Raw genomic sequence first — 25,910 nt, forward strand, 5'->3', positions numbered from 1 at the left:
AATCAAATCCAGATTTCATTATGACGAAGAAATGAATTTCCAGTCATGAGGATAAAATGAAAAAGTACGCGACTCTCCAGCGAGCGCGCGGCATAAGAAAGTGCAAAAAGAAGAACATATACATTTATGTAATGTATGAATATGGAATAATATTAGCCGCGGAGAGCACGGCTACCAACTTCGTGGCACGCAACAGCACGAGCCCAAGAAGTTGTAACACAAGTAACTGGGATGCGTAAAACGGTCGTTCAACGACATTAAACTACGATTACTAAAACATTAGTAAAAAAACGGGATAAGAACAGGGCCGTGGATGAGTAAGGGTACGGAGAAAAAAAGCAGGACGAAAACAATAAACAAAGCTCCGGGAAAAATAAAATCAATAGAAATACTGACTAAATTCCTCTGATTAAAATTAATCCTAAGAAAAATTCATAACTCGTACGATTAAGTTAGCGGAAAGAAATACATAGGAAAGTACCTGCTGTTAATATCGGGTAACTTGTGCTTTAGACTTCTGAAGTCGGCAAGCGTGGCTAAAATGAGTTATTTTGATTTCATTATTGCAGCCACTGATTGCACGACGAAGCCCACGAGCGGAATACGCAACAGCAAATACAGAATATTAGTTTCGGGAACAACCGAGGCAGTCGTTGGAAAATTCAAGAAGGAAATAAACTCCCTATTCCTAAAAACGTAAATAGGTAATACACTAGAATGGGCATCATTATGAAATGATTAGAATGCCGCACAAAATTTAGATGCACAAAATCCAAATTTAGGATAATTTTTTCCAGTGAGCTAATCTACAGAATGAAGCAAGACCTTATTAATAAGGACAAGATGCTGCATCGTTTGATTATTCCTTTGATTAGTTCTGCATTGATGAAACTGTAAGGCAAATTCAGAGGACATACGTCCACTAGAGCGAGTCTGAATGGTCTAAACTGCTATATTTATTAACATCATTGGATAGACATGGGCATCGTATTACACCGGAACTTAGAGCATGAAGAATAAAATAATTATGCTAACATCAATATTTTATCATCGAATTGCAACATTAGGCTGAAAGCAGTGGAAAAAATTTTAGAATCAATGATAGTAGATATACAAAACTGTTAATAAGCAACAGAAATGATCGCTTTGGTGAGTTCAGTTTCCAGGCAAACTGTTGTTAAAGTAATAAACTATAAATAATATACAAATAGCTCTAACAGCGCGATCTTTAACTTAAGCTAAGGCCTGGTCTACGGTAATAGCCAAGCACAAATAGAGAGCATTTGTCAGGAAGGATCAAGAAGCTTGCGAGGGAAAACAATGAGAATGATAACGATACTTGCAACAAAATGATTCTCAGACGCAAGTTAATTTGAAATATACAAAAATATAACGATGTTGTTACAAGGCCAATGTAGATGTAACGCCTGAAAAAGCTAACAAACATAAGTCAAGTAGTGACTACTGCACTATCTTGCAGGATAAATTTTTAGCGGAAACTTGTAACATAGAAACATAAGAGAGAATTATTTGATGATATTAATTATAGACTCTGTTCGTTGAATTCATGAAATTCTACGGATCGTCCTGATTTTACTGAAGAATCAAAGGAAATTTTATAACAAGTAATTTAGTCTTTTTCTACAACAAATTGATGAAACATAGCAGGAAATTAACTGCCTTCATACGAACATATTCGCACTAAGGATCATGCCCAGACATCCAGTCAATGCTGAATGTATGTGGAAGGACCTTGGAAATGATCACATCGTCCCATGGTCGACCAAGAAAAGAATACCGTAGCAAGGCCAACATGAATCCTAAGCGTCATTAGAAACTGGAAAATCCTGAGGTACAACAAAAAGGAAACATACTTCCCGAAGCGTCATCGTGCAGCACACTTTATTACAACAGGCACACACTAAACAAATTGCAAAGTCAAGATGAACCCACACAGTCACACAGATCCCTGAAGAATATCATACTAGACTAAGAAACATGAGGTGCAGGTATACATGAGTTAGCCACGACAATACAAACAGAATAAGATGTCATGCGTTCAAAGGAACTAATGAGAAAAAAACCTTAGAAAATATTAGATTGAACAAATGAAAAATGAAACCGCTCTACGGAATAATAAGTTGAAAATCTCTTGAACGCATTTCTAAATAATTCTTTCGTTAATAGTGGATTCAACGATAAATCGTGACGAATGAATTAAGAATTTATTTTCAAAAACTAAACTATAATTGATCGAAAGATACAGCTATTCACAATTGTTTTAGGTATTTTGCTATTTGCTAAAAAAACAAGCTCTATGAGGATAAACTAATAACTGAAAAACTCTCGCGAACACAATGCTTGGGACACCACGCAGGTGCTCCAACACAAGCACAACACGCACAATAGTGCATGCACCAACACAAGCACAACACGCACAAGCACAATAGTGCACGCACAAGCACCAACACAAGCACTACAAGCGACATTGTGTGAACAAACACAAACACACACACACTGAAGCAGTATAAATCGTGGAACACAAAGCTACATGAGGAAATAAGTTTCATGTGATCAGAGTAGCAAGGTTGGGTTTGAGAGTAGAAAGGTGGGTAATACTTAATTACGTACAGAACATTCACGATACAGCAAATATAGACTGGAAGACGCGACCAACAAACAATAAAAAATAAGGCAGCAAAAGCTAATTACTCAGAAATGAGCGTTCTAATTCCTAATTATTATTATTCTCGTGTAATGATACTTCGCTTAACTTAACACATCTACTTCAGATCTGTCATTTATTGTAGCATTAGTCTCATCAACAAAGTCAGCCTCGGCTCGTAACAGTAGAGCTCAATCAAAATATCAATAAAGCATTAATCATAACATCGACGTAACAAATTCCGCTAATATCGCTAATTCTTCATCTATTTATCATGCCAAAATAACCACAAACATTATAAAATAAAACAAGTAAAGCATCGCTTAAGAAGATAGCGACAGAGCTCATTGAGCGACAGCATCGGAAAGACAAGAGATCGGAAATAAACATTTGTCATACGGGAATAAGCGCGCTTCAATAATGCAAACTCTATGCGAGCTGAACTCGGTTCAGCGTTGTTCACAGACTTTATCGTGAGCAGTAAAATAACGATATGAGAATCAAAAAATACTAATGACTTGAAGGCATTTCTAATGATGTTGGACACATAAACTCGGATTCTCGAGTTCTAGAATTGACATCTGTAAGACTGTAACTTTTCATAAGATGCAAAGAATTAGTTCTGAATGGAGTTTGTGCAAAAGACAGCGCGAAAGAGAGTGATGAATTAATTTCTATTTGATAACACTAAAAACATCAATACGTGACGTACAGGATGCATACAAATAAACTTGATCAACGAAACAACTCCACGTGCCATTCAAACGTAAACTAGGCAAGACGTAGGCGGCGACGTAAACTTAAATGTTAACTACTCGTGCATCACACTAATTGCAGTCGTGAATTATAAATTAGTATGACAAAAAATGCACGGAATTCATCATTAACACTCGACTGGCTGAAAATTCGAGTATTTAAAGCTGAGAAAACAGACTAATTGGTCGTGGCAGGCAGTCAAGAGCTAGAGGAATGGCAGCTGAATTACATCTCGTATTCTGACATGAAACTTATTCCTAAAATAACAAACAACAAAAAAAACGAATATTTAGTGTAACAATGAAAGCGTGACGAATTTATCATCAATTGTAATGAGTCTAGACATTAGTTTAATCGAATAAAAAAATATTACGACGCTTCAGTTGAATCTCCATCGCCTATAATATGACAATAAATGTGTATCGTTATCAAGCCATTACAGGTCGTCTCATCTTGAGCAGCCTTCTGCTCAAAAGAAGCACTAAAATTACGTGTCTTAGAATAGAGCATTTAGCAAATTCTTTCAATCTATTTGATAAAGAATCTTTTTAATTTCAGGACGAACCATCTCATTGCACATGCATATATTAACTTATTAGTAAGCTATTACAGTGTTTCCATTCCAAAGCACGCTGTAAAGAATGAGCCAATAGAAGTAAAATTATGAGGTTCTCTATTCTCATCATTGTATTTTGCGAAGAGTGTAGGAATGAGTGAAAAATATTCAATTGAACAATATTTCTGTCAGATAATAAAGATTGAACAACGTGAGAATAACGCTAAACGTGACAACACTTGAGTATAGAGTTCGCTGAAACAAGTCACATAAAAATGTTCGTTTCAAACTGTGAGGCAGTAGCTAAATGCATGAAAAATTTCGTACTTTCAAGTCATATATGTTGATATCACCAGATTATTTCAGTGTTTATTGTAGACAAGCTTGGATCTTTTCAATCCATTCTTGTGCCGCCGGTCCGTCGCTAGCGCAAAAGTTATAGACGCGCTTCTTGGTCTGCAGCTGGAAAGTGATTGAAGTCATTAACATAAGTATCAGTCGTTATGGGATTAATAAATAATTAATACATTATTAAAGTTACTATGATAATGAATGGAAAGTTATCACAAATTTTGCAGCTATACTGAGGAATTATTTTGAAATAATTAGTTAGAAAATATATTATCAATTCATATCCGAACTATGATAAATTACAACGAATATAATATCGACCCTAACAATAGACAAATCTCTTGTCAGTAACTTATAGTATTATAATAAATAATAAAAATAAAATTCAAAAATCGCATTGGGCTATTATTATTGATTATTCAGTAGACGTCAGATTTTGACCACAACAAAGGAAGAGAACTTACATCAAAGAAAGCTTTCTCGTCAATTTTTTTGGGAGCCCCTTGAGTCGGCAGCGCGGAACACACGGCGACGACTTCTGACATGTCTGCAACGAACATTACACGTGGTATAAAACAATAACGGGAGGTGATCAAACAACACATATAATTTAATAACAAATACGAAGAAATACAAAGACGGAAGCAGTTACAACAAATACTGAGAGCCAACACAGAATACGGACTGATCGATTCATCCCGTGAAACGGGGTGAATTGGACCATTTTTAGCGCTTACTTTTTGTGATACGAATAGTCACATAGTAAATATAAAAAATATATCTCTTGGTTGCATTTGTAGGTTATCTCATGGTACTTCAAGAGCCATCAACACAATTTCTCAAGGCAAAAACTTTTTGAGTTATGGAGTTCTTTTCTTCAATATCAAAACGGTCCAAGTCACCCCGTTTTAGGGTGCATCAAATATTCTATCAAAGCAATATGAAATGTCACCCAAACATGAATTATTTCCTACCGATGGTTCCTTTGGCTTGAGGATCGTCATGGGAGTCGTAGTAGCGAAGTTGATGCTTCATGCTGTCCAGGACAAACCATCGCTGCTTCCAGTTCTTGAGGAGAGATCCGCGTTTCCAGAGATAGCTTTCGTGTGTGCGGTTCTCGGGGACGTTAGACGAGTAGTCTTCGTAGGTTTGTTGCGAAGGCTTTTGAGACGCAACGCCTGCACACGTGTCACGTACATTTGTGTTACGTACACGGAAAAATAATTTTTTCTTACATAAGTAGATGTAATAGAACGAATCGTTACTTTAGAGCTGAAAAAAAACAACATATTGCGTTACACTATTGCTGATATAAAGGCGCACACAACACAAAAACTGCTCGTAAAGACAAAATGTTATTTGAGGACCTGAAGTAATGAAGGTAATGTTATGTAATTGCTGACATAAACGCGCAGATAACACAATAACTGCTCGGACAAAATATTATTGCGGACCTGAAAAATGAAGGTGATCTTATGCTATTGCTAACATAAAGGCGCAGATATCACAATAACGGCCTACATAACGTAGTATTATTAAGGACCTGAAGCAATGGAGGCGGTGTCCAGTTGAGGAGCGGGTGCAGGGGCGGCGGTGTGGTCGCGCCCTGCCTTGTATCGCGTGCAGGAGTTAGGCACGTTCTCGACGCATTTCTCGTGGCAGTTGTAACTGCAGTCCACGCATCGCAGGCCCGTCTACAAGCATAAAATAAATTATGGTCGAGTTAATCGAGTATGGCAATTAATGTATAGTACTATAAGTGATAAACGATGTACCATTAGTATTTGTCTGCAAGTCAGGTAACTCATGATCATTATCACAATTAAATTATATAATTATATATACCATTATTACAATTAATAATCATTACCACAATTGGATTATATGTAATTATGTCTCTATATACCGTAAGAATATGCAAGTTCATATTTGTTCACCTCGATTTAAACTCCTTATTCAATTAATAGTGCAGAGGAAATCTAGACGGAAAATTCCAAGAAAGACTCACCTTGATGGGGCCCCAGAGGACCGAGAAACAGTGGTCACAGTAGGCGGGCGTCGCGTAGTTGTACTTCTCAAAGCGATGTGGGTGCGTGTACCCTGCCACGTGACCAGCACCAGGGTCGTGGTGGTGGTGGTGAACTGACGCTACAGAGGCCGCGGCAGAGGAGGCTGGTGGGGTGGCTGTGCTGGTGAGCGCAGTGAGCGTCTTGGCGCGCACTAGTAACTCTAGAGTGCTGCGTTTGTGCACTGATCGTCCATGCTCACGAACAAGCTGAGTGGTCACCGATACTTGTCGCTGTGGACAACAAACATCGTTTATTCGTTCAACTACATCCAGTAGGCATCAGAGATCTCGTTTCTGAATTGTAAATAAATTCAATCAGAACAATGTAGGCCTACAATTATCAATAAAAAAAGTCATCAACAGGTTTAATTATTGGAAGATTATATGGCGAAACTTTCCGCCCATTCCAGACCGACAAATTTTTAAATCTTAGATAAATGCTTCAAAAGTATAATCACGTTATCTTCCCACACAAAACATGAGGGAAAGAGTTGACATACAGACCTGCAGCATGTCCTGCGGAGGGAGTTCTAGTTTATCCCAGTGTGCCGTCCACTTATGGGGCAGATGACCTAAGTCTTGTTCGAGCTGACGGAGCTCGTCCAGCTGTGCAGTGAACACGTCAGGCTGGCAGGCCATGAGACAATCATAGCCACGACTCATCACTCGGCGACACGAACTACGCCCGCCACTTGGACCTGCTCAAATTTCCAGTGTACAAACAGCGGCAAACGAGGGATTTTTAGAAACAGTTCGTTTTTAATTTTGTATCAAGTTAAAAAATGTATCTAATATCTACGTATATGATGATCTTGGTTTCCATTATACTTTACTTGTCTACTTAAGAGAGTGATAGGACTCGAAGAAGGAAGAGCCTAAAAAGCTAAAAAGTCTCTGGTTTGACACTTTATGACAAACAGATAGATCTGATTAGACCAATAACAGCTTATTTGGATACAAGAAGCTTTTCTTCCTCGTTCAAAGAATATAATAGTACGTACATCCAATTATTTAGGTAGCTACATGGATTAAAATGCGTGCTGCACAATTCAAACATGCACAATGCATGACAGCTGCTTTACCGTCAGCAGCGGCCTCTTCTTCCTCCCTCATATTGTCGCGTTGTCGAACTTCGTGGTCGTAGGGCGGGCCGTGCTTGAGCTCCTCGGCCAGCAGATATTCCCACACACACAGGGCACTCACAACCGTCACTGGCCGCAGTACCTGCCGAGTTACTTTCATTTGTAAAGAAATAGAAATATTCTCAAGTGGAGACAAAAAGTAAAAGTTAAGCTAAACTAGATTACATCAGAGATCGAAAAAGCAGATGGTTGGGATTTACTTGAACATTCTTTCAATAAGTTATTTCGAAAACCCACAAGGATAATTTTAGACAGAAGAATTTCGAGCCATCTTAGTTGAACCAACACAAACCCTGATTAATTGTCCTAGACTAATTGATTGATTGAATGGTTCAGTACCAAGTCTTTCTCATGTCATGCTTGCAAAATGGGGCGAGTTTGAGGACCACACACCTGACTGTCGGCGGCTCGATCAGGCGCGTACAGGAAGTTGAAGAAGACGGGCGATCGCGCCGCCAGTTTATCGATGTAGTCGAACACAGACTGTCCTAAATTGCTGCCGCTGCTGTTGCTTGGCGAACTTAGACGGCCGCCTTGGAAAACATTACAAGGTTTAGGAAACTTGATAAGGTGAGTCGGTAAATTTAAAACTTGAACTTAATCCCAAAAACACAAAAATATAACTCAGTACTCACTGCAGTGAGTGACAGAGAGCGCATTTTCTCGTCGACGAAAACTTGAGGTCACGGACAGACGGACGGACGGACATGGCGAGCACAATAGTGCATTTTTTCCATAAATAAAAAAATTCGCTAAAAAGTTAATCCCAATACACACAATTAATAACAGGCTTTTGCCCATACCAATCGATTTAATTACAATTGCCAAAGTTTATAAAAGGAAATTGCACAACGTGACAAAAATCCTGCTCATTCACCAATGCAAATGCTAAAACTACTACTTATTACATTACTCGGCTAGAAAAATAAAAGACAGAGAATAAACAATTATCCAACCTCCAGTGGGATAAATGTCGTCTTCGCTGGTGGCTTCGAGACCTTTGTGATGGCGGGAGAGCGAGCCACGCTTATCTTCCTCACTCATGATGCCGAGCTGAGCGCGCTCAAACTCGCAGTCCGACAAAAATGTGCGGAACCTGCCCGAGACGCTGTGGTATGCCAGGAACCGCAAGTAGTACTCGTTGAACTCGAATGATAGAGGAAACTGCCGCTGGATCTGATCAAACCAACAACAATTCATTAAAAAGCGTTCCATCTGAATACGAGAAAGAATTAATTTAATTATCCCATTAAATGCGCGCTAAAGTTGCGTCTCTCGAAATGTTTGCCACGAGAAAAGCTCACTCTCGTCGAAATGCAACATGGAAGGTATTGAAAATCGTAAAATATTTTGGTTTTTGATGTAATCGATCTTGAGATGAAGATCTAACCTGATGCACGGCATCAAGAAATTGCAAGAAGATCGGTGCGAAGCCAGAGTTCTGAGAGCTGTGTAGGACGTTGCTGCGATGCAGGAAACGATGTCCGTAGGCGAGCCACTCCTTCTCCACTAGAACACGGAAGCCTTCCAGCGTCCGGTAGTAAGGATCCAGGCAGATCTGAGCTAAACTCGAGACCTGACATAGAGACAAAAATTATGTTAATAGCTAAAAAGCCTCCATCAATAATCATGACACATTATGTCAACAAAAAAAGTATGACTAAAACACCTCCATCAATAATCATGACACATTATGTCTACAAAAAATTATGACTAAAACACCTCCATCAATAATCATGACACATTATGTCTACAAAAAAATTATAACTAAAACACCTCAATCAATAATCATGACACAAAAAGTTCACAAAGTTCATACACGAGGCCTGGTTCGCGTTGACATCAGTGAGCCACCAACCTGGGCCGTGAAGTCCCAGCCATCTTCGAGCAGCAGCATCACTGAGGCACCAAGGAGGTCCGTGAGATCAACCACGGCGCCTGAGCGCTGCAGCAGACACGACAGCTGTGACAACCACTCGCTGTTCTCCACCAGCCTGCATCACATTGCACATTTCGTCATTATAAATACACTTTCATTCATAGAAGAAACAGCATAAGATATTTTTGAGATTTAATGGAACTCAAGGCTGAAGTAAAACGTCCGAACTGAAGGGGAAAATATTTTCGTATTCAGTTTCAGTGCGTCAATGCATCACAGAGTCATAAGTTCTTTTGAAAAAGCACCAGTTTCAGGTTTAATGAAACAATACAAAATTGTCGAAAAATTATAAAAAAAAATATCGCTGACCTGAAGAAGGACTGCTCCTGATCAGCAGTGGACGTGGAAGGCATGCATGCCCTCATCAGTTTCTTGAACGCCGATTTCACTTGAAGAACATCTGGATAATCCACGATAATAAATTCGGTTTTGTGTACGGTGTCCGTTTTCAAACCCTGGAAGATTACATAGGCATTTTCAAACTTAATTTGATCGCAAAAATTTGGGGACGATTGAAGCAAAAAATAATCAATTGAATAGTGTTTCAGCCACAAACCTAAATGAATACGATTCGTTAAACGATATAATAGATTCTTTGTACAAGAAAATCACCTTCAAATGAGTTTTCTCCCCGAAGATGTAGAGTGCAGCCGTGTTGAACGCTCGCACGACCTCCATGTTGGGATCAGCCCCCAAATCTGTCGCCGAGCCCTCGACGAGGACGGAGGAAGAGAGCCTGGAGCCTGCACCTCCCCCAGCAACACTGGCGCTTTGGTCGTGACTGTGAGCAGTGGGTAGAGATATACAGGGCGCCCCTGCAGGATCATGCAGCAGGAAAGGAGATACAGGAGAGACAGCGGCTTGAGGGGACGTGGGGCGCAACGTGTTAGTATAGGCGCTGCTGACACTGTCCCACCAATCTAGTAGACTGTCCCGGGTACTCGTGGTGGGGGCAGACGGACGTCTAATGGACCCGAAGCGAGAGAAGGTACCAAAGCTACTCCCTGGACTCCTGCTGGCAGTTCAAGTGCAGCCGCATGCGTCGTCGTGACGTCGTAGATTTGTCGGATGAACGTTGCAATAAACAACGCAACCGATGCGCAGGTAGCAGTGTCGAGACCAGTTAGCGGCACACACGTCACCGCGATAGAAACGATACAGACGAGCATGCCACAGAAGGTGAGCCCATGTGGATGAGTGTGTGGTAACGGAAGGGATGAAGCCAGGCGGTAAATTGTAAAACGCAATCATCTTGGCAGGTTAAGCGGCATCAACATACACGAGTGGACGGACCAAAGGGCAAACTCAACAAGAACATTGTTAGGTTTAGAGTCAGGCATAAGCAGAATAAAGTAGCAGCCAGTTTAACGTATATTAATAACACATAATATTGTTAATGCGTTTAGATATTACATTAAAAAATATGAAGCATTTGTGATCATATGTGTAATAACATTATTAATTAGAATACAGTTAATCTCAAGAGGTTAACATGATGCGAGTATTAATTGGTGAGTGCCCGAGTTCACAAGAAGGCACGGGTTAAGAAACTCGAATAAAACCGAGTTACAAATGTTTGCAAATAAACGCACACAAACCAGAAAAAATGCATGTGTAAAATGTAAGGAAAACTGAAACAGTGAAGCACTCAAGGTTGTTAAACATGGACACTTTATTAAAACAGAGGAACTGAATTAAAGCAGATGGGACAACATCAAATGCGGAAAAGAGGCACGAGTTAACAAAGAATTAGTTAAAAACAAAGTGTAAAATTGCGCAGCGTTATAATAGTTAAGTGAGGTAGCCACAGTTTAGAAGAGAAATAAACGCACACAAAACCAAAACAGAACTTCAAGTGCCGGACAAACGTGGACAGCGACGTCGTGTGCGTAGTGTGCGGGAGTCAAGAGAAGAAAACAAAGAACCATCAATAAAACAATAATAATGTACATAGATTACACCCAATATAACATCCAAAGTTCACATACCAAGAACTATACAATAACAAAGATTTATAGTAAACACCCAATATAACATCCAAAGCCCAAGTAGAAAGAGCTGTACAATAATAAAGATTTACAGTTAACACAAAGCCTAATTAGCAAGAACTGCATAATAATCAAGACTTAATCACTTCAAACTTTTTTCTAACTTATAATTTCTACAGGCCCGCCATATGAAATTTGCATAAATAAGAAATGAAAGGTGAAAATGTCGTGTTGAAAATTGATAATTTTGATTGCAAGTGACACGGTGACCTTAGAAATATATGTACTTCCTCATAATACACAAGGTTGATCATAGTAATTACAATAAATTCATCGACCAGAAAAAAATTGAGACTTAGGAGTTAGATAAGCTGCAATATATCAGTCTTGACACATGGGGAGATGAATTAAGGTTATGATGAATCAGATCACGATGAATTAGATCACAATGAATCAGGTCACGACGAATCAAGATCATTCATGAGTTAGCTAGCATTACCTACATTACCTAGTACAACTACAATCCCTCTATCAGTTTAGTGACGGGGCAGGCCATTGCGGAATAGTCGCTAATTCCAACATGCAAAGTTTAATTGAATTTTCAGATTTAAACATATTTTATACCTCGAAGAAATATCCCAAAAAATATATGAAACTATTTAATGAAACAAAATAAACTTTTGTGAATATGGTGAATTAATTCAAATGAAATATTTAAACTACTCGTATTGCATCCAGAAGCACCCAGTCAGGCATTGTCAGTTTCTACATATACAAACAAAACAAAACAAAAGCTTGCATATTTTCATTTCAGTAACAAAATCAGCGGTTAACGTGCAAAAGATCCATAGTGAGGTTTTTTATTAACATTACTCACCTAAAGATACAATGAATTTCAAATAACTTGTCAAATTATTATTATTTATTCTAGAAATTGTCCTCAACTCTAGCACAAAGACAACACTTATGACGAGACATGCAGACGGGAGCAGCAACGACAAGCAACATGCATTTATACATATTATTCCCTATACATTATGTTATCTCTCTAATTTTAGACATATTGAAGAACGCTATGCTTAAAATGCTGTTAGAAAGACGTGCGAGACAAAACAGTGGGCTGAGAGAAACCTTGAGGCCAGAAGCCTGTCAACTGATGAAATTATGATTACAAAGCTTGAGATAATCGCTATATTTGAAATATAATAGCAGACAAATTCAACAGCAATTTTAACATTTTTCCCGCGGATCAGAGACAGTCATTGCGATCATACACTGTTAGAAAAATTCCCGTCAACGGTATTACCGGCGTTTCAGTGGCCGGTCGGCACGTGAAAAGAAACACCGTGTCGCCGTTTTTATTCTAATTTAACACTAGAAATCCGTAAAAGATCTGATAAAAACGGCGAAACAGTTTTTTTCACGGGGCGACCGGCCACTAGAATGCCAGTGGGACCGTTTTTTCACCGTTTTTTCTAACAGTGTATTGCCCAGTTTAGAGCGAAGAATGAAGATAGTACATTTACATAGTAATGGATTTGTATGGCAGGTAAATATACATAAAATAAATCTTCATCAAACCATCCAGGTTTAATAATAAAGTTAAATATTCTGCACATAAGTTTACAAATTTACTTTGCTGTTCAGAAATTTTCAGAAAAATAATGGATTACCATGAAAAACCAACGTGATTCAAAGAAAAATATCCTATCAGTAGTTGTTTTCGAATTTCGGCAGTTAACTGCTATGTTCAAACTAAAAGCACGCATCTAAATATTCCAGACTATCAACATGCAATAGCCTTCAGTCACACAATAATTCAAAGAGAAGTTCTATAGAAGAAATGCCAAAAGATTATGTAATAATGTGATGTGGCGTTACCAACGGAGTTGACGCGATTTAATTTCATGAATATCACACACAAACAAACTAAACTTGGAAAAAATTAGAAGTTAATTAAGAAAAAACTAATTAAAATACCTATTAATTTTAACAGATTAGACAAAAGATTAGACATACCTATATAGTAACAGATTAAATTAGACATATATAGTAAAAAAATATCTATATATATTTTTATCAGAAACGATTAGACATATAATAGGTAACAGATTAGACAAAAGATGTTAGCAAATGCTGTCTATTAATAAAGTTGAAATGACGAAAGCAGGCAATAACGAACCTGAGTGAGTTGATAGCTTTAGTGAGAGGGTTTGTTCTTCTGTTGATATCGGGCGTGAGAGTCCCGTAGTCTTTCGGCGTGGTGCTGGCAATGTACCCCGAGCCGTAAGGGGTGCCCCCGTACGAGGAGTTGTTGTAGGTGGTGTTAGCGGTGGAGCCGTTGTAGCTGGAGGTGTCGAGACCTCCTGTGGCCGAGGTCGTGGAGTAGCTGGAGCGGGTGGGGGAGTGCAGCCCTCCGCTGTAGTGGGGGTACGGCTCTGCCCCAACCGTCTGCACACGGTAATACTGGCGCTGCAGTATGAAAATTTTTTAATTGGACTTAAATTACGGGTGATTTTTAGGGATTCATTTGCAAATTAAAAGCCGAACGCAAACTGATTCAGGCACGATAAATTGAAAAGTTTTTATACTGCTTCGAAGTCCTAAACTCATCATAAGGTCACTTGATTTTTGTGGATTTATTGATAAATAAAAGCCTAACGCATGCAACAGTGGAATGGAATTAAGAAATGAGCCCCAGAGAATTTGAATAAAAACTACAAATTATAAGCGTAATGAAGTCAGTAAGGGAGCGAAACTCAGAAATTAAACTGAAAAAAAATGAATAGAAAAAATGATGAAACTGAATAAAATGAGTAAAAAATAGCAATAAATACGGTGCTAAAAGTCAATTTTTCAGAGCTGAAGTCTCAGATTTGGATTGCCGATTACGCCGTAAAATTCGGGTTTAATTCTCCCTATTTTTTTATTATTATTACCACGTTTTTCTTAGCTCGCTTTCGTGTCTGTGATGATCAAATCTTGCAATCGAACTTTCCCATTAGCTAGCGCTCTGAAACTTTTAGGGAAGCTCAGCTCCCGATGACAATACAATAATCAATAATTTGTTGCATGTTTCCAGGCGGATTTATGACTATTATAAACAAATTAATTTTCGAAGTGGAAATTTGTTTTCCTGTATCCCCTCGAATACAATTTTCTACAGAACTTCGAAAAGAATTTTCTTTCGTGCATTTGCGTGGCCAACTGAAATAAAATGAATATTATGTAGGATGGCTGACCTTAAATTGGCTCGCAACAACGTTTTTCATGTGTGGCAACGGACTAAAAAGGAGAAAAAAAAATACTTAAAAAAAAAAACTTTTTAAAAAACCACGTTTTTCTTGTGGACTAAAAAGTAGAAAATAAATTATGGCTCGCCCCAAAAAACGTGGGTCGGGCATACGTTCACCATCAAATTTCCAAAATTCGTGTGTTGTGTGCTTTTCGCTTTAATCATAAATCTGCCCGACACACGTTTTTTGGGGCGAGTCATAATTTATTTTCTACTTTTTAGTCCACAAGAAAAACATGGTTCTTTAAAGTTTTTTTTTAAGTATTTTATTCTCCTCTCACCTCGTAATATTTGCAAGGAGATCGTCGGTTATCAGGCGGTTGACGAATAACCAGCGGTCTGCCGGTGATAATTAATATATGTTGGCGGACCGCTGGCTATCCCGCACCACTTACGCTTAAGAAAAACGTGGGAGCCCCTTGACAACGATAGCTGAGTAATATATACGACCTTGTCGTTCTCCCATACATCAACGATAGTTGTATGCTTTCCTATAAAAATCCATGAGGCTGGACTCCCCGTTTCGGATTGTTAATCTTTCTGAATTATCTACAATAGTAATCTTCCCGACAAGAAGGCGGATTGTTTACAGACCTTATAACCCAATACACCGAAGAGAATTGTCCTGTCCGATTGTTGTTCGACAGACTTCATATATTTTTAGTTAAAGTACAAGAATTGGTAGTTGCATAAGCCAGAAAATAATGTTTTTCTTCGTTGACGAGTCAAAATACACCAACCAACTTGCACATAAGGCTATCAGCGAGAAGTGATGCGAGCCATAACACATCAAGTCTGAGCTCCTACCTTGCCGTATATGGCGTCAGCAGCCCCGCCGTGTGCTGCGAGGGACATCATGTGAGGGGAGAGGTGTGTGGCCGCGAGGCTGTTGAGGGAGAGGGAGCTGTCAGCGAGGCGCCACGCTGAGGCGTGCCTCACCGCAGCAAGAGGCGTTGAGGCCACAATCGCTGACAGGAACTTCTCGTGCTCGACGCTGTGCGAGGAGCCGTCGGTGCTTGTACCTCCGACACCAGAGTTGGCGCCACCGATACCTTAAAAACGTTACAAAGATTTGTTTATTTCGAACTTTCGGATTAGCGGTAATGATTTGCGAGAAATTGTCAGAGGAATGCATGATTACAGATACAAGATTGACATGATTAATGAATCATGTTTACACCAACAAAACAAATTCATGATAAAGTCGATGCCACGAACCATCTACGTGCATCAATCTCTTAAAATGATATTAGCTGGCATAATTTATTTTTTTTTTTGTACAAGTTCACTTAATGAAGAAATGCATTAAATTAAAATTTTCTATTTCATTTTTTTAATTGTACTAATCTAATGCCTTCTCTGGTCATTAATCGAACGTGTCTAATATAAATTAAGTTACCAGGAGGGAGGGGCTGGGTGCCAGCGCCGCCCCTATTGAGCTTGGTGAGCGCAGTGCGGCTGTGCACGCCAGCGCCACGCAGGATGAGGGCCCGGGTGCTGGGGTGACGCCAGGTCGCCACAGGGAAGCGTCCGCTGCGGTACAGTCGACCCACCCGCGCGATGCACTCATCCGTGAGCACCGCCGGCACGCTCACCAGGGCTGGATAGCTGTGATCCCAATATTAAATAAGTATCAGGGGGCTGGATAGCTGTGGTGGCAATATTAAAAAGTATCAGGGGGCTGGATAGCTGTGGTCCCAATAATAAATAAGTATCAGGGGGCTGGATAGCTGTGGTCCCANTTCTGTCTCTTATACACATCTAGATGTGTATAAGAGACAGGGATAGCTGTGGTCCCAATATTAAATAAGTATCAGGGGGCCGGATAGCTGTGGTCCCAATATTAAATAAGTATCAGGGGGCCGGATAGCTGTGGTCCCAATATTAAATAAGTATCGGGATTAAACAACAAAATCTCCTTAATCTAACTACAGTCACATGAGTCGCCGCTCAGAAGGTACTGCACTAAACTCGTAGCTCGACAAAAAAAAAGACGCCGTATATATGTGGTCGGAACTACGCTTAGCAAGAATGAATTCCAAAATAAATAATTGAATAGATCGTCACTGAAACGCACGGTATTGATTTTGGTTTTTGTATAAATTGATAGGTTGTTTCAATTATTATTTGTGTTCATTTATTCAGTTTTATTCATCCTTGTTTTAATGGCGATAATTTTTACCACACGGTCATACGTAAATGTCTAGGACCATTACTTTCATATTATTTATTTATCGAATGGGCCCCGACATATATGAGAGGTGTGATTGTTGTAAGTTTCGTTTTAATATTCTAATATTTTAATAAAATAATTAGTAACTGTTAATAAAAACATAAAGGCCGACGATATAAGTGTTTTGTCGATTTAAGTAGTATTGAGGTTAGTGAGCCTGACCTATCTCATTACTATCGCTTCAATTTTGAATAAGATCCGCTGAGCACCAACCTCCTGCATAACTGGTAGCCAGAATTGACGGCAGTAATTCTGAAGTCAGTTTTCTTGGACGCGAGCGCCGCGGCCGAACAAGCGGGGGGAGACTGCGAGCTGCCCACACCCATTATAGGGAGAGATCCTCCCAGACCAACTCGCTGATAATCTCTGTGAAGAGAAGGCATTAAATTACGATTACAACTACAATACATTAAATTGAATTACAATGCATTAAATTAGAAAGCAATAAATTAAATTATAATGCATTAAATTACCAGTCACGTGCAACTCGTGAGTCAACAAGTTCAAACGTTAACTTATTTCTGATGTATTCAGTTGCTGCAGATAATTCTTGTTGCTAATTAAAATTAGATCATCCAATTTGTTACAAAGAACAGAAACGAAGTTCGGTATGGTTGTCAGATGTCACCTATAGTAGCTTCGCTCGGTGAGTTTCTCAAGTGTTTTGTTGTCAACCTCAGCGGTGGCGCTTCCTCTAACGCTGCCAGTGTCGCCTTCCATGCCACCTGCAACATCATGGGGGAGAATCAAGCAAGGAACTGGCGTAATATAATATTTATACTTGAATTTTCAAATAAAATGTAAGTAGAAATTAAATAGACCCGATCGAATACGGGTAAGTGTATTAAATTGTGAGATTAACAACTATTACTCAAATTAGAGAAGAAATATTTTAGGAAATTAAGGCATAATAAATGGGAATACAACTGACCACTTGACTCTTCAAGCTGCCTGAGTTCTTCAGCACTGCGGTCAATGGGTCGCTGCTGGGGCAGTGTCATGGTGACGCGTGACGCCGACGAGTGCAGTACAGACGAGCCGCTGGGGAAGATATTTTTACCAACCCCACCAGGGGTTCCCACTCCCCCAGCACCACCACCAGGGATCCCCAGCGTCAAGCCGCTGGTCTGGGATGAGCCTAGGAACGTCCTCCGCTCCACCGCGGCGCTTGGGAACACGTATTTCTCTTGCTTGCGGCCCTTGCCTGACTTGAGGCCGGTCACGCGAGCAGTCTTCATCAGCGTCTTCTTAGCGAAACCCCTGCTCAAAAATTACAAAGTCAATTATTCCAATCAAATTAGCCAGAAATAGTGTTTTAAACATGTCAAAATATTCAACCATATGTGATCAAATTCACAAATTGTGTTTCAAACGTGACAAAATATTCAACCATATGTGATTCAGTTCAATCCCAGGAAATTGGCAACACAATGATTACTATAATCAATAAGGAAGTGGCCTACACGAAAAATTTACAAACATTCTGCAATTGGATGGAAAATATTCTTCCAAGATTCAAAAAATTTCGTAAATTTCTAAAATTATTTTGAAAAAGCTGAAGCAATTTATCAATTGCTAATATTTAATTTCACGTTTATAAAGTTCAAAAGCTTTCATTGACCTGAGAGTTCCATAGCCAGGCTTGTCTTTCTCGCGTCTGCTGACAGGGAAAATAACTTGGCTGTACCCAGCAAAGGCAAAGACCTGAAGGACAGATGACGGATGCCGCAATCGACTCAACAACTTGCGGAAAGATTCGATGGCTTCAGGAGACACCTCTTCATCAAATGCAACGCGCAGCAGCTGACCAAGAAAAAAGAGAATTTTATTAATAACTTTTCTAATTTGCATCACTCTAAAATTCCAATGCTTAGGTAACGTTCAAAGTAACTAAAACACATTTACAAACAACAAAAGGTTCAAGAACGCTAGATACAGCAACATTTAAACAAATATGAAATTGTTACCTGCATGCCACAACGAATTTATACAAGTACGAATTTATAAAAAAAAAATGAATTTGTGCATGTAGGGTATAAATACAGAAGTCATCATCAATTTGCTGGTAATCAGAAGGCACCTGGCAGGTAGCAGATCGTATCTGCAGTCCATCAGACGCCCACTGGTCCATGAGGCCGTGGTGCTGGCCGCCCGACACGCGCTTCTCCCGAGTAATGGACGTCAGGGGCAGGGCTCGCACGATCACTTGCTCACAGGCTGAACACATTTAAATTCGTAAAAAAAATATTGTCAGCTTGAAATTTATAAATGCTGAAAACAATTGGATCAGTTCAGTTAGCAACTCGTGAGACGATCTTATCGTTAATAAAACGTAATTGCATTGGCGCCAACATATTTGACAGCAGCAAGTTATTAAACTTTCTTTTTTTTTGAAAATAGATTAACAATATCAGACCATTATCATTTTAGAGGCATAAGAAGGACAACAATGACGTTTAAAAGGTGGTTGGAAAATTTTGAATGTCACGGAATCAGAAGATAACACGGTTAATAGAACAGCGTTTTAATTAATTTTTCCTACTGGAAAAGCTCGATAATTATTGATAATGGGAAATCATAATTGATAAAAATGAATACATTATACTTTATTCAAAATAAATTAAATAAAAAATTAGATGGAAAGTGAATAATATTATTATAACTATGAAATAAAGTCATTTACCATCATGTTACACAGTTACAACATTACATTGATCTATTTTTCGAATGAATACATATTTTGTTGTAAAAATCCACATATGAAGGTAAAATCACGGTCAAATCATAAAGAAAAAAATACTTTCATGAACAAAAAGACATCTCGTCATAAAATTAGGAATTTTCAGACAAGACTCACCACAAGGATCAGAGGGAAGTCCTTTGAAGATGAGCCTGTAGTTGGTGAGGAAAAGTGCGCCTTCAGCCGGCAGCAAGATAGGGCCGCTCTTGGCGCCCACGGCGTCCTCCCTGCCATCGGGCAAAAGATGCACGCGAAGTCCCTCTAGTTCCATCTTCTCTCCAGGGATGAGTGAAGGCAGCATAATCTTGTGCTTCTGCGTGGGCGGTAGGCGCCGACTCTCCTTATGAACCATGTCCAGAGTCTCGATGTGCATTGCTACAACGCCAGGAATCATTTGGTGAAGGGACTTGATGTGTTCGTCTGTAACTTTGCCCTCAGTGCAGACTTTATCGACAAACCGAGACGCAAAACGTATGACGCTGGCTTCTCGGTCGCTCTGTTCCTGCTCTTCAAAGCCTGATTCGCCATCCATGCTGTCACTCTCAGCAACACTGTTTGTGAAGCTAGCACTTGAGTTTTCAGGTAAAGGGCGACGAGGAATTAATGAATTTATTTCTAGAGGAATGCGAAGGTAAACTATACGGTACACGAAATGGATGGCTTGAGAATACAGAGTAGATTCTTCCTGTTCATTCAATTCTTTCTGTTTTGCACTTGGTAGAGTTGGCCAAATTCGTAGTCTGTTGGCAGCAATGTCGAGAGCTCTTATCTGCTCAGCAGGCAAGTAAGACATTCTTTTGTCTTTGAGTCCCTGGAAGTCAACTCCATCATTTACTGCGTCAGTTGTGTAGAGGGTATTATAATGGTGGCCATTTTGGTCGTGAATTTTCTCCAAATAAAGCGACTTGATATCATTCTGCACATCTTCATAGAAGGCAGCCTCCCAAAACTGATGATTGGACCACACGGGGTGATCTTGGATACAGGTGAAGGCAAACTGCATGACTCCAGTGCAGAGTTTACGACAGAAGGCAGATGACAGAGGCAAGAGTGCAGCAGCAACGCCATGTTCATCCATTTGAGACGTGTCCTGCAAGGCACAGTTCATGAGACGCACCACAAGATCAAATTGTTCATGCTCTAGCACAGCTTTGTTGCGCTGCACGTGCAAAGCCAACTCAGAGCACAAGGCTAGGCGTGCAGCTTTACTTTTAAGAGCTCGTAGCACGGCGGGGAAAGTCTTGCGGGCGTCACTGATTTTGCTCTCGAAGATGCAAGTCACGCAATCGCGCAGCACCTTCAGGCGCTGAGCAGAGCTTCCTCCAATTCCAGGGCTTTGTAACGTCGAAATATGACAGCCCATAGGGACGGTTTGTGGTTGCTCTTTAATTTTGGGTATTTTGACTTCTTTTGAAGTTCCTTCGTCAATGATAGCTTGAATTTTTGTGGCGTCTAAGGTTGGGAAGATGGGCTGATGGATTCTTGTGAAGGAACCTTCTGTTGGCTTCGGTATTTTAGCTTCAAACTGCGGGTTTGGATTCTCGTTGTTGTAAAGCTGTTGCCCGAGCTCCTTGATATGGACCAGCACAAGCCTGGGGTCATTGTGTTCAAGTCTCTGCTGTTCGGGAGTCAAGGAGTAGAGCTCGTCCCACAAGTCACACACTCGCCAAGGAAGTCCTCGTTCACTCACAAACTCAGTGAAAAACATGCAGTCCAAGAGCTTAGACACAAACTCAAAATCCTGGAAGCCTCGGTGTCCGAGGAACGCTGCTTTGTGGAAGGTTATCACGGGACTCGCATGGATCCTAATGAGGGTGAGGCACGAACGGTAACCTTGCAGTAACCTGGCAAAGAGTCGCATGAAGACGGCTCTGAGTTGCTTATCTTTGAGCACATGAGGCGTGGCCAAGGGCAAGGAGCTTGTGGAGAAAGCGTTGTCGGCTGTAAGGAGGTCGGGATGTAGCACTGCCGAGAGAGCATTGTGAGCTTCACTGAAGTAAGGCTCAATGAGCGGCGACAAGGCAAGTGAATCAGGCACTCGAATGGAACCTCCATCCAAGTCCACCACAATAACGTCCATTAGCTGCGAAACTTCCTCCTTGAGGGATGAGTGAACCCCCATGATGAAGGGGGTGGGGGTGGACAGCACCTCGACCAGCGGGGACGGCAAGATGGGGATGTAGACATGGCTGTACTGGAATGGGTACAGCAGCGCTTTAAGAGCGTGGCAGGAGTCAGTGAGGCGAGTGTATGACATGCTGTGGAAAAGGAGCTTGTTCTCTGTCACAGCTGCACAGAACAGCACCAGCACATTGCGGATACCTGTAATAATATTGAAGAGTAACACTTAAGTTCCATGAATTTAAATGCCTGACCGGCAAACTTTTGTTGCAATATATCTGATTTAAAAAAACTATAGCAGATAATATATTGATCAATCATCTAATGTACTGATGAAGTATGACACACCAAAAATTCCAGAGAGATAACTGTCAGAAATCGATTATTCTTAACTAAAATCATAAACGATCAAAATTTAACATATATTGATTTAAAGTAAGAGTCTGAAAAAGGAAAAGTTGAGCTGACTAACTGGAAAATAAATATAACAATAACACTAAGGGGTTTCTAGGATATTGTCTCACCGAGCTGAGAAAAAAGCCCCAAGACCGTTGTGTGGGTCACGGGCAGAGAGGGGGATGCGGGAGGTTGAAGAGCCTGTCGGTCGCCAGCGCCAATACTGAAGCGCACCTACAAACACAATATGTTTCAGACTGAACACTTGAGCGTTATTTGCTTGAGAACCAATTAAAGATGCATTATCATTAGGCTATTAGTTTAGGGTTGAAATTGTTAAAACTTAGTATTAGATTAACCAATTGCAATCACAAAACGAAAACTACAAACTCAGCAAACCAAAGAAGGACACATTTCCCAGATTAAAGTTTAGCACCCATGCATCTTTCATTGCGCGATACCTATGCATCACCATAACACTACAATTATACGGCTTATTACGTCCTAATATTTCTTGCGAGGTAGTATCTTTAACTCCGATATCTGAGCTGTATCAGGATCAGGGCAAGTGAAAAATGTGGAGATTAGCTCCTCTGTAGAATGACACCTTTCCCATACATTAATTTCAATATTTTTTGGAAGAAATGTTTGTATGATAGGAGATCAATAATTTATTCTCAAATTTGTTGGACGTGGAATCTTTGTGTTTGGGTTAAGAAGTTTGAAGAATTGACAGCAAGCTGCTCTATTGTGCAACCGCTCGACAAAAAGTTGAGCCCTTGCCCAAAGAGTCAACAGCAAGCTGCCCCATTGGCTGAAGACTAACCAAGCTGCCCTAGTGCCCGAACACCAAAAAAAAAAGCTGCCTTGGTGGACGAAGACTAAACTAGTTTCCTATTGGTTGAAAACAAAACTAGTTTCCTATTGGCCAAAAATTAAACTAGTTTCCTATTGGCCGAAAACTAAACATCAAGCTGCCCTAGTGGCCGAAGCCCACCCAATAAGTTCCTTTAATGGCCAAAGCCAGCAGCTCACCTGCGGTCCACCAGGAGGAGGCACCTGCACATAGCCAACCATGTTGCCCACGAGCGTCTCCAAGCTGACGTTGAGGCCCTCGCTGTGCACGGTGTACACCAGACCAAGGCAATTCTGCAGTTAAAGACAACATTTTAAAGTCTCAGTTTCATTAATTCCGAAACTAGGAACAAACTGAAAGCAAGTACAGCAACAGGATGTGTACCAGTCATGGAAAACCTGGAAAGCCGTATACGAGTCTGGAAAATTTTGAGTCATATACGAGTGACTCGTATATGACTCGCAATTTTCCAGACTCATATACAACTCTTAATTTTCCAGGCTCGTATACGACTTTCCAGGTTTTCCATGACCAGCATGCACCCTGCAGTAATTACCTGAAGAATATATACAGTTGAAACATTCACATCACATCAAATTATGTATCTTATCACTATCTTAACCTTAAATTCTTAAGGTTAAGTTTTTATCTCTTAAGATCATAAGGTGAAGAATAAAGCATCTTGAACCATAAATTTAGATTCAGTTTTCATGTAAGTAGTACCTTTCTTACCAAAACTGGTGCTCATAATGACCTGCCAAATTCCGGTTTACTTAGTAGGCACTGCTATGCTATTTTAATTTAATCACTAATTATGTTAATCAACTGCATATAAAATCAGTCCTTACCACAAACTACAATTGACAGATGTGTATTCAAGAATACGTAGTTGCTGCAAAACTAAAAATTATGCATCTTCTGCATTGTTGTCATCACAGCAAGTAATGTATTTATAGCCAGAATACCACAGTATACTGCAGATAGATGGTTTCACTTCATACTTATTAGTATATTTAATTTTACAAAAAAATTTGAGTTTTACCATGGTGATATGATACAAGAAATTCATGAGTTATAATTTACTGCATGAAATTGATTAGTGCCCAATGAAGAACTAATTAAAATAGACCAGACAAAAATTTAATCAAACGCCCTGAACCTACCACTGTGTGGTATACAAGTTTATGCATAAAATGGAAAAGTTAAAGGAAAGTCTGACCCTGAATGTTGCAAAGCAGTCAAGTGTGGAGACAAGCACAAGGCACTTGGGAGCATACATGATGGAGTGGTGAGCACCAGCCACCACCACAGCATTTCCTCCACTGTTGGTGACACCTCCATTGCTGATACAAAGCTCTAGCCCACCTTCTTCTTCCTGAAGTAAAATTTTAAAGAGATAATGACAAAAAATCAATAGGCACTTAAGAAAAATACATGCATAATTTGATTTAACATGAACAGAATGAAGCATCAAGTAACAGAGTATATAAGCTTTCTAAGAATAATCTCATAAAATAAATCAAGCTTAAATGCAAGCAGATATCATTCACAAGAACATTAAAGATTGTTATCTTGTGGACAGAAACTACTAGATTGGAATTACAAGGCACACTATACAGTATACATGATGGTCACACCTCATCAGCATGAGCATGTGTCTGAGTGATGGCATAAGGTTCATAGAAGCTGAAGATGGCGCAGTAGTGACGAGAGGCATTGAAGTCTGTCAGGACGCACACAAAGAACTGTGGGTCCTGGTGGTTGCATGACAACGCCCAGCCTTGGGGCTGGCAGAACTGAAGAAGACACATCAATGATAAATTCGAGTAGACCCGTGAATCCTGGTTATTATTTGCACAGCATATTGTGATAAAAAAAATTCGTGAGCTACTCTGAATCAGCATACACGAGTGAGTTAATATAGGTGTATGGATGAATATGACAGTTGTTTTGTATAAAGTTCAATATTGGATTATGTCACTGTTCAATCATTTTGGATGCCATGAATCTCATAAAATAATATTGACTAAAATTTATGAGCAATGCGGTATACATAGATATTGGTAAAAAATCTGTTTCCTACTGCATGTGAGTGAATAAATGGGATGAAACTTTTTCTTCAAGCTATGGGCTAGTATTCACCAAAATATGCCTTGCTAAACAAGCAAACAATGGACAAAAATGAAAACCACTTGTTACACTGCTTGATCACAGATTCTTACATTTCAAGATTCTTAACACTGGTAATCACAACATATTTCCCCCTGTAAGGTGAGGTATCACTCTAAATTAAAAAATATTCAGTGGATAAAATACAAAACATGGGATACGTATTTACACAAATGGGATACACAACATCTTACATGTATCAAATACACATCTCAAAAAAATACACAACATATAGGTACACTTCTCACCAACTCAAGGCCTTCAATGAAGGGAGTATCAGGCCAGTCCCTCTCAGGAAACCGCTGCAGTATTTTACCTCCACGAGCTCCATTTCCTGAAAAACATTAGATTCTGGGTTTCCAGTTTGAAATACAAAAATAATTAATTATTTTTAAATATTTCATTATAACAGTTCTTTGAGCATGCTCTCTAAATTTTAGAGCTCTGCCAATAGTTGCACAGTGATGGTGGAAGTCAGAAAAAGACAAGTCCAACACCCATGTGGATGGCAGTCACAATGGTGTTCAGTCTTGCGGTACTACCAGTATAGTCAAATGGGGTAAGACAGGATCGCAGCCTTCATGGGGTAAGAAAGGACCGGCCCATGGCGTGCATTCTAACTGCACTGAATTTAA

The 25,910-nt window shown here is 39.8% G+C and overlaps 1 protein-coding gene across 1 annotated transcript; it reads right to left on the bottom strand.

Moving 5' to 3' along the window:
• On the bottom strand, positions 1-25,609 carry LOC108675623 (myotubularin-related protein 13; the record flags this gene model as incomplete). The annotated part of the gene is given in 27 exon segments (XM_018163653.2): positions 1-4,439; positions 4,793-4,875; positions 5,303-5,506; positions 5,872-6,022; positions 6,337-6,627; positions 6,901-7,094; positions 7,479-7,620; positions 7,932-8,071; positions 8,495-8,714; positions 8,929-9,114; positions 9,397-9,532; positions 9,787-9,932; positions 10,090-10,258; positions 13,648-13,916; positions 15,568-15,812; positions 16,160-16,368; positions 17,207-17,359; positions 17,622-17,718; positions 17,925-18,253; positions 18,615-18,796; positions 19,074-19,210; positions 19,851-22,055; positions 22,379-22,484; positions 23,286-23,399; positions 24,326-24,481; positions 24,744-24,902; positions 25,524-25,609. Coding segments are annotated over 27 exon segments (6,602 nt in total), but the record flags the coding sequence as incomplete, so codon positions are not given.
• Between the last annotated feature and the right edge of the window lie 301 nt (positions 25,610-25,910).

This window comes from Hyalella azteca, unplaced genomic scaffold, assembly GCF_000764305.2.
Source record: "Hyalella azteca isolate HAZT.00-mixed unplaced genomic scaffold, Hazt_2.0.2 contig16892, whole genome shotgun sequence".
Classification (NCBI taxonomy): Eukaryota; Metazoa; Arthropoda; class Malacostraca; order Amphipoda; family Hyalellidae; genus Hyalella; species Hyalella azteca.